Source organism: Guillardia theta (assembly GCF_000315625.1).
Source record: "Guillardia theta CCMP2712 unplaced genomic scaffold GUITHscaffold_282, whole genome shotgun sequence".
In the NCBI taxonomy this organism is placed as follows: domain Eukaryota; class Cryptophyceae; order Pyrenomonadales; family Geminigeraceae; genus Guillardia; species Guillardia theta.
In genome coordinates this window covers 11,741-23,905 of record NW_005434394.1, presented here as the reverse complement: position 1 = coordinate 23,905, position 12,165 = coordinate 11,741, and the positions used below count along the sequence as shown (strand labels likewise).

Here is a 12,165-nt window from a genome sequence, read left to right as displayed (position 1 = left end):
GTGCGACGAGGGTGCTGTGGGGTCAGGTCTGCTGCGGGTGATGTAGGGAGAGGGCGGGGACTTGAGGTCACGAGGGAGCGGTTAACGACTTCTTGTTGTGTAGTAAACTTGGGGATGAACTCTTTGGGGGTAACGTGACTTGGTACGAAACCTGACTTCCACGTAAATTTCCACTCGGAAATCACCACCCCCTACCCCGCGGAGTATCTGTTTCCACCCCTCACAGCAATTGCCTGTACAGATCGGAAAGTATTTGAAAATTCTCGCTAAAGCTTCAAATTGCAACCTATCCAAGTTTTGGAACCCGAACCTGCCTCCATATGACCTCTTCATCGTCAACTTCCGGACTTTACTACAGCACGTTATCTTCTTGACTACAGCTGTCACTGACCTGACTAACCGTAACCTTTCGGCTCGGATGCTGCTTCCCAGTCCATGTATCCTAGTTGTTTTCACTTAACTTTGAGTAAAGTATAAAGCATTTTTTCACCTGTAGTACTACTGTACGGTGATTTCCCGGCCGGTCGGACAGGGCCGACGGTCCCCTCACCCCGGGCCACGGTTCAAAGTTTCCGGGCTGTCACAGCGCCGGCCGCGGCTGCAGTCACGCGGCTGCACGGCCCGGCACACTGGCCTGACGTCACGGTCCCGGCGAGTCACCGGTGGCGAGGCGCCGGGCCCTCCAAGTTGCCAGGTTGTTCGGAACTTCGGAAGGCTGATGACTTGAAGCCTCAACCGTTGAACTTCGGGTTGCCGATGAATGAATTCAAGTTGTCACAGTGTGTTTTACCGTCACGGTGGTACCTGACTGTGACTTCGGAAATCATCAGTAGTGTTGCAGCTCAGCCGAGCTAAGTTGATCACAGCCTGCTGTCCAGCAGCAAGCGATGGCCCATGATCGGCGATACCCGACTGACCGTCAGACTCGGGACGCAACTTTGCAGTTCCTGCCATTAGTATCACTGACGGTTCAACGACGGTCGGATCTGAAGGCGTTCATTGATGTGAGACTTGTTCCACAACGTAGCAAGGTGTGCTTGGGAGAATGAAGAATGAAGCTAGATTTGTTTATGTATCAGCAGAGCAAGATAACGTATGAGGGACTGATGTGTAAGAGTGGCGAGGAAACGAGCAGCGAAGGTGTCCGCTCCTCTCTGAGCTTAAATAGTGTCGTAAATGATCTTGCTATGGTACGGTCAAGTCTCATCCTCATAGTACTCTACCTGTCGTATGTACTGAGTTTACGACTAGCCGCCAGGTCCACCGTACAAGATGCGCCCTGCCACGTTGGGCATGGTACACATGACAGTCGGTATTTGCCTGATGAAGTACCAAAATGTACCCGACACGGTACCTGAGGTATTCCACATAAAACTTCATATTGCCCTTATAGTTTTTGCTATTTCGGCATGATGCTGTTGCATCGTTACAAGTGCAACGATGTCATGGGTACAACATCACTCCCCCTTGCTCGAAACTTGCGTGTCGTCACCGAAGATGAGAGCATTTGTTTGATAGCATACAGCATCGGGCCAACCCATAGGTCCCAATGTCGGTATGAGGGTCTACGTGACCTTTCACGAAAAGGTACCAATCGAGCGAAAATGGCGGAACCAACTTTTCGTCAATGGTCGAGAACGGTGAGTTCCCCTTGTTGTACCCTTGTGAAGGTTCGAGATCTTTGCTCATACCAGCCTTCAAAGCTCTCCAAGTGAACAGATCACGAGGTTTCCACACATGTCTCAACGTTTCTCATCATCACGTTTCAGAACGTGTGATAAGAAGTGCGTGAAACATATTTGAGGTAATAAGAAGTTGTTCTGCATCTTTAAACACACTGCTGACTGTGTGGGTAGGCAGAAATAACCCTGATATTGCTCTTTTGCAATATCAACTAGCTTCAAATGGAAGTTTAGAGCAACCATTGCTGTGTCTAGAGATCAGCATGGCCGACGGCAAACTGTTATTACCAGGTAAGATGGCGCCACATACACAACTGAGTCGTGTGTACGTACATACCATCATAGATTTGGTAAGTTTGTCCGTAAGAGTACGTTTCATACACCCTGGTGGATGTATTTACGCGCCATCGCCCTGATGGATAATCATGACGTATGTCAGGTTATCGCATCAGCCCACGAATGTGAGGAAGCTGTGCTATGTAACTCTTACTCCATTCTCCATGATTGTGTGATGTCCTGACCTGTACCTCCAAACAAAGTATAACTATCCACTGAAAGTTAACTTTCAGGAATGCCAAACAGTGTTCGTGGTGCAGTTGTTTCAGAAACTATCACTGTCATTCCGCTTTGATTTGAGAGTGTAGCTTGTTCCCCAAGCATAGTTACATCGGTCTCAAAAGCGAGGTAAATTTGTGTTTTCATTGTGATTTATTTTCATCAAAGTTACCTAAGAGAGATAGGTTTCTTTGTGAATATCATCTTTTGTTCTTTCGCTGATAGCGTTCGCTTTCAGGGATATTTAAGAGTTGGTCTCTTAAATAAAGGAATTGATCCACAGGTAACGGTTTCGTGAAGATATCCGCTATCTGTTCATTCGTATTGATGGGTTCCAAGGTAATTTCTTTCCTTGCGACGCATTCTCTGATAAAGTGCCAGCGTCGTTTGATATGTTTGGATCGACTTTTGTGCACAGGATTCTCGCTCAACTTGATGCAAGCAGCATTGTCTTGATAGCATATGGTTGTCTTCTGCTTGTATCCCATGAATTCGAGTGTTTCACGTAAGTACAGAATCTCGATTGCTGTCAAGGTGCATTGTACGTATTCGCTCTCCATGGTGGATAACGAAACGATATTGTGCCTTGCAGATTTCCATGATACTGGTACTCCGTTGAGGAAAATGACATATCCGCCGGTAGATCTGCTCGTAATCTTGCAGTCTGCGTCTGAACTGTCACAATAGGCGATCAAGTGCATCTTGTCATGTCCAGCGCTATCTTGATCAGTATATCTGATCCCTAAGTTTTTTGTGCCTTTGAGGTAAGCATAAACTCTGTGTACTGCCGTTAACAGTTTCTTGGTAGGACAAGTGAGGTATCTGGAAAGCAGTGATACGGCGTAGCTTATTTCGGGTCGTGTCCATGCTGCGATGTAGATCAAACTAGCAACTTGGCTTCTGTACAACTTGACAAGGTCTTCAGGTGCATGTTCGTCGATATCCTCTGGTTCAATTGTGAACTTTGGGTCCATTGGGGTTGTGATTTTGCCTGTTGGGTCTATCCCATCTAGGTTGAATCTGTGCAAACACTTTTCGATGTAAGCTTGTTGATTGCTGACAAGGTTGTCGGTTGAATCTTTGGTGTAGGCAACTCCCAAATAGAAGCTCAGATCATTGTCTGTTGTTGTGTTGTATCTTTTTGTGTTGTTCATGAATTCATCGAATGATGTGAAAAGATTTTCGTCGTTGCTTGCTTGAATTATGTCATCGACCACCAGCGCGACTATGATTTCTCCCCCTCGTTTGTCACGATACAAGAAGAGACAATCGTCTGCTGTACATGGCGTGAAGCCATATTCGCGAAGGTCTTGACATAGCTTCTTCCAGAAATTTCGCCCGCTGCTTGGTAAACCATATACTGATTTGAGTATCTTGAGGAATTTTGAATGGATGTTGCAGAACTCTTGGAATTCTTTCGGCGTCCTGATGTATACTTCGGTGGGTAAGAAAGCTGTGAGGTATGCTGTAGGTATATCTTGACAGCGGATACGCCATCCTTTTGCTCGAGCTACAATCAAGAGAAGTCTGATTGTGACGGGGTTTGCTGTGGCAGAGAACGAGTCCAGGTAATCGGTGCCTTGTACTGCGTTGTATCCTTGGATAATGGCTCGTGCTTTATACTTGAGGATTTCTCCTTGCGCTCCCCTTTTTCGCTTTAAGATGATTCTGCAACCAATGCTCTTTCTGTCCTGTGGTATTTCTTCGACTTGTTCGAAAACTTTCAAAGATTCCCATGATTTTGCCTCTGATTGTATGGCTGCTATCCATTGATTCCGTTCTGGGTTGGTAGCATGTAAGGCTTCCTTGATGCTAGGTTCGTCCTTTCCAGTTGATACGGCTGACGTTGCGGTGAGTAGGGCTGTGTAGAATAACTGTGTCCGCTGTATCCGGTATTCTCTTTTCTCATCTTTCTTGCATTCTCGAAGGAATGACATCAATGTATCGATTTCTTGGTTGTAGTGGTTTTCGTCGTAGATATTTCTCTGTGCTGGTCCGTGTGACCACCCAGTTGTATGTCTAGACGTGTTGAAGCAATCGACCATGACACCGCAGAATTGCATTTTCGATGATGCCTGGAATTGGTGTGGTACGCCTATGTTATTCACATAGTCGGAGGTTGCGAATTCTTCTAGGTCTCCAGGTAATTCATTGTCAGAGTCACCAGATTGTTCGGTGTCTTTGTTGACTATTTTCCCTGACCGTAGTTGATTCTTAGGTATTCCGGGGATTAAATCCCATCTGAAATCCTTTTCTCCGCTATTATGAGTCTCAACTTGAAGGCTTGCCAGCTCTTTGTTGAGGGATGATAATCCTTCATCGATGACTGGTTCTTCTTCTATTTCGCTTTCTCTGACGACTGATGTTTGTTCGCAGGATCTTGTCAAGTGGTTGTCTACCTCCAACGAGGTGTCCAACTCGATTACTTTCGGGTCCTGTCGAAGGTCATCGTCTTCTTCAAGATGAAGCGTATCGGAGGTTGGTGCCGGTGATTTCTTGTAAGTTGTTGTCATACGTCGGTTTCTGTGATGTGACTTATCTATCATCTCTTCTTCTGAGTCTGATGATCCTGACATCTCTGTTAACCGTTCACCTGCTCGATTGAGTATGGTGACATTGTCGTCTCCGAAATCGTTACAAGCTCCGAATGGTATTTTCCATGTCTTATCTTCAGGGTGTGAGAATCGATAAGGAAACACTTCTTCATTGAAGCTTATGTTGTTTTCTGTGACGTAGAGTTGTTTGCCATTTAGAGACGCTGCGAGGAATCCTTTCATTCCTAGGTGGTGGGCGAATCCAAGGAATACACAGACTTCTGCCGTAGGTCCTAGCTTTTTGTCTCTTCCTTGTGCTAATCTCCTGTCTTTTAACACATGGACATAGCACAGGCATCCAAATGGGTGAAATTTCTCCGCGTTTGGTCTTTTCCCTGTGAACGCTTCGTAGCAGCTCATGTCTGATCCTCTGCTCATAGGTAAGAATGCATTTTCGATTTCAGCGTTGTAATAGATTGCGTTGAGCCACAGGTTCTTCGGCACATTGGAATGGATTATGGCGAGTCGAGTTCTGGTGTCTAATGAATAGATCCCAGATTCTGCTCTGCCATTCTGCCAGTGCTCATAGGGTGCAGCCCGTTCCAGGTAGATGTTGTTCTTTTCGTACATTCTCAGAGATTTTTCGACGTCATCTCACCGCCGTTGTCTACGCGTACAACTTTGGGGAAGACCCCGTTGTTGTATCTGCGTGTGACTAGGCGTAGAGATTTTCTGTAACCTTTTTTGCTGTACATTCCGACTGGCATTTTGAATGAGCTATAACTGTCTTTCCATAGCATCAGGTATTTTGCTCCTTCGATGGACCTTAGTCGGTATGTGCTCATATCTCCATGAAGTCGATGGAACCGGCTGTCAGATCTCTTTTCTTTGAATTTCGGTAATGCAGCCGCTTTGCTTTTTGCTCTGCGGCAAGTGTGACAAGTTGGTAGTGGGGTCTTTTTGCTGAGTCTCCTCAGTTCCTCCATCCCGTCAATTCTGTCGGCAAGTTGGAATAGGTATTTTTTGTTGATATGATTTGTCTTGATATGCCATTTCAGGAGGATAGCTGAGGCTTTAGTTCCTCGTATTCTTTCTCCTGTTGAATAGAGGTAGATATCCTTGAGGTCGGACTTGTCGTGTTTTAGTTGCTCCTCGTATTCTTTGTCATTTTCATCCAATTCTTCCATCGTTGTATTCGTAAAGTCATCAATATCTGCGAACGATTTTGGATCTGTGAAGTAGTCCTTGGTCTGTTTGTCGATAGTATCTTGTGTTACACTTATCCTTGACTCTTCAGTAAGGTTTTCTTCTTCTGAGCTGGAGTGATCACTTTCGGTTTCGCTGTCGACAGATTCTTCCGAGGTAATGTCTTCTAATTCTTGACGAACGTCCCGCATGCTTATGGGTATGGATTTCATAGGTGTCGGTTGGAAAGCTTTCGCAGCTTCGTAGTACACTTTGTTCCCTCCCCATCTGCGAGAGTTTTCAAGTTCGATACCTTGGTGTAGTAGGTACTTGCGTTCTGTTTTAGTTTCTGTGTTTTTGTTTGTTGATCGCGGTTTAGAGTTGAGAGGAAATTCTCCTTGTTGTATTTCTCGTAGCAAGGATTTCTTGTCCCATTGTATTGAGTTTGTTGACGAGAAGAGTCGATTAGTTTGTTCATCTGACGGTTTGATTTCGACATACCATAGATATGTCTTAGGGCAAAAATAGAATGGTATGAAATCCTTGTTTGCAGTGATGATACCGTGAGTTCCTTTTGTTACGCTCCCATGATGAATAACAGTGTTGTTGGAGTTCGTAATTCTCCATATTGATAGTAGATTTGCAGCAGCGTTCTTGTCTTGGATGATTGTTGCAAGGGTCGCGAAAGCATATGATTTGTTGGTGACAGATTCCATCTTGCCTACGAGTAGGCCTCCCATGGATGTGTTGACTTTCTGGCCACCGACTCCGGTGATTTCGCTCTCGTATGCAAATCTTTTTCGGATCCACTTAGCGTCGCAGAGGACGCTGATGGTGGCTCCTGAGTCAACGATAGCGAACATCGAATGCTTGTTCTGTGTTGATCTACAGGTCATGAAGACTTTATGTCGGTCCAGATTCCTAATGAGGAGTCTAGGTACCTCGAACATGTCTTTTAGGAACCATGGAGTGGATACTTTCGAAAACAGAGTCGCATCCAATTGCTCTGTTTGAAAAGGTATCTCTTTGCGCTTGTGTAGTTGTGGGGCAGCGAGACATTTCGAGTAATCTTTTTCAGATTTATTCTTATGTCTGTTGTTTTTAGCACCCTGAGTGAATGAAGATGCAGCGTTGTTGCCTTTTGCGGCAGCCTTGCGGACAGTTTCTTTCAGGCGTCTTGGAGGCGTTGGAGCCTCTTCATCGCCTTCCGAAATTTGTTCTTCTTCATTTTTCTCATCTGTGCTGTAATCGTTAGATTCAGCGAGATGATGGCCGCGTTTTGCGACCTGCTGTAACGCTTCAGCAAGATTCACAATGAAATCATTGCCTCCCGTAGTCGTCATGTTCTTTTTGAACTTTGACTTTGGGTAGTTCCCGCTGTTCTCATTGGAACAGTTGGGGTTTTTCTGACGAAAGTTTTTTGCGTTGGGTTTCCCCTGAAACTTGGGCTTGTTGTACGCGGAGCCCTTGTTCGGCAGTTGGTTCCCAACTTGCTGTGCGGCTGCTCGAGTAGCTTGCTGTTCTCTTTTTTTTCAGGCTTTAGTCTGGAATCCGTTGACTGGGTCTCCGGTAATTCTTTTCCATTTCTTGCCGATCTTAGTCTTGTCGTGCTGTGATGTACCGTGACTCTTGTAGATCTTTGCGGGGTAATTGCACTCAATGCAAATCGCACATTCTTGCCCTTGGGTACCGCCTTGATCCGTAGTATGGTAAACCTTGTTCTTCTTGTGGTTTGTGCCATCTACGTCTTGTGGCGCCTTCCGTTTGTTTGGGAAGCCAGGGTGGCTGTAGGTAGTGCGCACGATTGGGACTGCGTTACCGTCTTTCGTAGATCCTTGTTTGGTGAAATGAAGGAGTTCTTCGTGAAATCGTTGAAGGCTTTCAATGGTGGGTTTCTCGTTGTAGTAGAACGTTGGTTCGGTTGACGCTCGTTGGATTTGGTTGGTAATCCATTTTGCGATTTGTCCTTGTTCTCCGTGTCGATCGATACTTTTCAATTCCTGTTGGATCTGGTCCCAGGTAGTGGCTAAGATGAGTTCACAGTCCTGTCCTTTTTCCATGAATCTCTCAAGAATCCGAATAATATCGGTGACGTAAGTAGTATAGTCTCCTCCATACTTTAGTGCTTGGTTGAGTTCTTTCAAGCTTTGAGTTGTTTGTTTCGTGCTTGACAACTCAGTCGGTTGGTCCAATTGTTTAAATTCATTCCACGCTCGTATCGCGGCGAAGTGAAACTTCCCTGCGTTGGAATCGCTGTGCTGCTCTTTCATATATCGCGTTATGGTTTTCTTTCTGCTGCTGCAATTTTCGTAGATTGCAAACAGAATTTGAATGAGTGCTTGGTCTGCTATTTGCACGAATTCTCTCCGCTTGACGATAATGGCTTCTTTTTCTGCAACTGATAATCCTTCTGAGATTGGAATGTTGTGCTCGAAGAAAGCTTGCATTTTCTCTTCTTTCCCTTCTGAGTTGAGATATGCAAAGAATCTCCCGCTTAGCTCTCTTTGAATAAATTCTTCGATTGCTGGAGCGGCAGTTCTTGCATTCTCTGGTGTAACTCTTGTAAGGATCGAGTTGCCATTTGATGGAGGCCAGTTTAGTTGGTAAGCTGTCGTCATTCTTCAACGCGAGGCTCTAACCTGATGTGAGACTTGTTCCACAACGTAGCAAGGTGTGCTTGGGAGAATGAAGAATGAAGCTAGATTTGTTTATGTATCAGCAGAGCAAGATAACGTATGAGGGACTGATGTGTAAGAGTGGCGAGGAAACGAGCAGCGAAGGTGTCCGCTCCTCTCTGAGCTTAAATAGTGTCGTAAATGATCTTGCTATGGTACGGTCAAGTCTCATCCTCATAGTACTCTACCTGTCGTATGTACTGAGTTTACGACTAGCCGCCAGGTCCACCGTACAAGATGCGCCCTGCCACGTTGGGCATGGTACACATGACAGTCGGTATTTGCCTGATGAAGTACCAAAATGTACCCGACACGGTACCTGAGGTATTCCACATAAAACTTCATATTGCCCTTATAGTTTTTGCTATTTCGGCATGATGCTGTCGCATCGTTACAAGTGCAACGATGTCATGGGTACAACATCATTCATGGTCGTGAGTTTGACTCGACAGGCTGTGTTCAGCAAGCTCGATCCAGGAAGCAGCCGCCACCGTATGTTGAAAAGAGCTCCATTGATTGGCATGATTCATAGAAAGAGTCTAATCTACGTGCCGGTTCATTCAGAAGCCGAGCCGATGGCAAGGGGATAAATCCGGCTGGTAATCGGGTATGTCGTGCCAAACAGAAGTAGGATCCCAGCCTCTCAACGACAAGCTCAACTAGCAAAGATAAAACATTATGTGTGAACCCGAGACGCTCAATCACTGGCAGTCCGACTTCTTGCAATCCCCTACTATTAATCGGATGCGGCAGCAAGTATTCACTTTGAGTTCACACTGTCTTTTAATCGTATGCCTCCTCCACATTCTTACCTCCTATCTCTACATCCTCTGTACACCCTCTCTACATCCCGCCTCCCTCCAAGCCTCTCCTCCTCTTCACAGCCGTATCGCCTCCCCCGTCGCCCCGTACACCACCGGCCGCTCTGCTCGCTCCAGAAGCTCGATGCAGTGCCTCAGCGCCGCAAGCTGCCGCTCCCTCGACGGCCCGCTCCTCCTGTCCCTCGCCCCCTCCTCGCTGCTCATCCTCTTGGCTGACACAGGCGACGAGGGTCTCAGCACCTCGGCGAGCTCGAGGTCGGAGTCGGAGTCGGAGCCGTCGGAGCTGGAGTCGTCGAGGAGGGGATGGGAGGAGGCGGAGAGGGGGGAGGAGAGGGGGGAGAGGGAGAGGAGATCGAAGGAAGGCTGCAGCATGAGCATGTGCGACGAGGGTGCTGTGGGGTCAGGTCTGCTGCGGGTGATGTAGGGAGAGGGCGGGGGCTTCAGGCGTGAAACGTGCTGGGGGGTTTAACTCCTAGCAGTCCCTACATCCTCCACCCTACACCGTACTGTGTTGGTACCCCTACCCCCATGGATGATACACTCTTGCCTATCACCCCTCCCTGTTTGGCACCCCAAGTTAGTACCCCCACCCTTCTAGGATAATCCAAGGGAACCAAAATCGCCTCACTGAGTCACCCGTTATAGTTAAGATTTCAGATCCGCTTCTTGCCCTCCTCCCCGCTACTACCCTATGCTTTACTACCCGTACATTGACTTCTTACTACACGGCTAGGGAAGTTGAACTTCCAAATGTCCTATTATGAGGCAGTCAAAGTCTTGACTGCCCGGTCACCGGTGATTCAGTTCCCAACCGTCAAGTTGAGCTTGGCAAGTTCCGGGCCGGGACTTGTGACAGTGAGTCACACCGGTCCGATCTGAGTCAGGCTGAGGGCCGTTCAACGGTTCGGCAGCCCGACCGTCCGACTTGAAAACTTGAAATTGGGCCAGGCCCGTGACTCCCGACTCCCCGGCGGAGTCGGACCGGGCCGCCGCGTCACTGCGGCCGCGGTCGCCGTCGGGCGGCCCACTGGCCAGCGGCTCCGGGCTCAGGCCCTCAGTGCCGGGCCCGGCGGCCGCGGCCGGCCCCCGCCGGCCGCCGGGCCGCGCCGGCGCCCGGCCCGGCCGGGCCCGGCCGCGGCAGGCCACGGTGACTCACACGGTCAGATCTGACGAATCCGCGACCGGCGGTGTCAGTAGGCCCGATCAATGATGCTCGCTGATCGGCGACCGGCGTCCTACCGAGTCTACTCTAGATCCCTCGAGCCGAAGTTGATCTTCGTGCCACTGGCGAGTCTCCGACGTCATCAGTTGCGACCACCGTCGGAGGCTCTCGGTTGCTGCTGCAACTGCACGCGGGTGCAACATCACTTTCTCCTTTCATCCGAACAACACCCCTTCAAGTTCCTTCCTGCGATTGCCGCCATACCCGGAACCAGAAGCCCTTCCAGAACCCTCCGCTCACTCTCTGCTCAAGTCTACACATGCTAGAGTGTAGGTCAGTCGGACGTACATGAACACAGGGGAGGAGCGCCGCGGCCGGAAGTGGGAACCCAAAGATCTGCAGGAGGTCATGGTAGGGATGGCAAATAGGGCCGTAGCAGCAGCGAGTCGACAACAATACAGCAGCCGCACGCTCTCCATTGATCGTGTCTTTTATTCATACATCTTGCTCGTGGCTCTATATCTACATCCTCTGTACACCCTCTCTACATCTCGCCTCCCTCCAACCCTCTCCTCCTCTTCACAGCCGCATCGCCTCCCCCGTCGCCCCGTACACCACCGGCCGCTCTGCTCGCTCCAGAAGCTCGATGCAGTGCCTCAGCGCCGCAAGCTGCCGCTCCCTCGACGGCCCGCTCCTCCTGTCCCTCGCCCCCTCCTCGCTGCTCATCCTCTTGGCTGACACAGGCGACGAGGGTCTCAGCACCTCGGCGAGGTCGGAGTCGGAGTCGGAGTCGGAGCCGTCAGAGCTGGAGTCGTCGAGGAGGGGATGGGAGGAGGCGGAGAGGGGGGAGGAGAGGGGGAAGAGGGAGAGGAGATCGAAGGAAGGCTGTAGCATGAGCATGTCGGACTGACGTGGGTGCTGTGGGGTCAGGTCTGCTGCGGGTGATGTAGGGAAAGTCTTGTGTAGTAAACTTGGGGAGGAACTCCTTGGAGTACCGAACCTGACTGTCAAAAACTCCTGACCCTCCACCCTGTAAGTAGGTACCCCTACCCCCTGGATGATACATTTGATAGTCCACCCCTCAGGTTAGAAGTCCGGCAGTCAGTACCCCCACCCCTCCTATCAATGAGGAGATCGATTCAAGCAAGTTGAATGGGGAGGGAAAGCAGCAGCATGAGCTGACTCCGCTGAATATACACTGGAGGAAGCAGAAGAACAAGAAAGAGGATGAGGAGTAGGAGGACGATGATGAGCTGACTGTGTAAGGCTTAGTAATGAGTTGACAGCAAAACAGAAGCCGCACTGCATGCTCTCCATACACCTCTACAGCGGCCCGCCTCCCTGCAAGCCTCTCCCCCTCATCTTCACAGCCGAATCGCCGGGCCTCCCGGGCCCGTCCGACCGTCGCCGCCGGTACTACCGTATACCACGGGCCCCCGGGCCCGGATGGGAGGAGCCGGGCCCGGCCCGGAGAGGCGAGGATTCAGGGGGGGGGGTAGGGGGGGGAGGGGGGTGGGGGCGGTGAGGACGGCCGGACGGACGTCGTAGGAC

The 12,165-nt window shown here is 49.2% G+C and overlaps 2 protein-coding genes across 2 annotated transcripts; both read right to left on the bottom strand.

The window, feature by feature from the left end:
- Positions 1 to 9,509: 9,509 nt before the first annotated feature.
- Positions 9,510 to 9,830, bottom strand: GUITHDRAFT_149126 (hypothetical protein; the record flags this gene model as incomplete). Its single annotated transcript, XM_005818634.1, has 1 exon — positions 9,510 to 9,830. The coding sequence occupies one exon, from the start codon at positions 9,828 to 9,830 to the stop codon at positions 9,510 to 9,512; it is 321 nt and encodes a 106-aa protein (XP_005818691.1).
- Positions 9,831 to 11,193: 1,363 nt separating this feature from the next.
- On the bottom strand, positions 11,194 to 11,514 carry GUITHDRAFT_149125 (hypothetical protein; the record flags this gene model as incomplete). The annotated part of the gene is made up of 1 exon (XM_005818633.1): positions 11,194 to 11,514. One exon carries the CDS (start codon positions 11,512 to 11,514, stop codon positions 11,194 to 11,196), a length of 321 nt encoding a protein of 106 aa, XP_005818690.1.
- Positions 11,515 to 12,165: the final 651 nt, after the last annotated feature.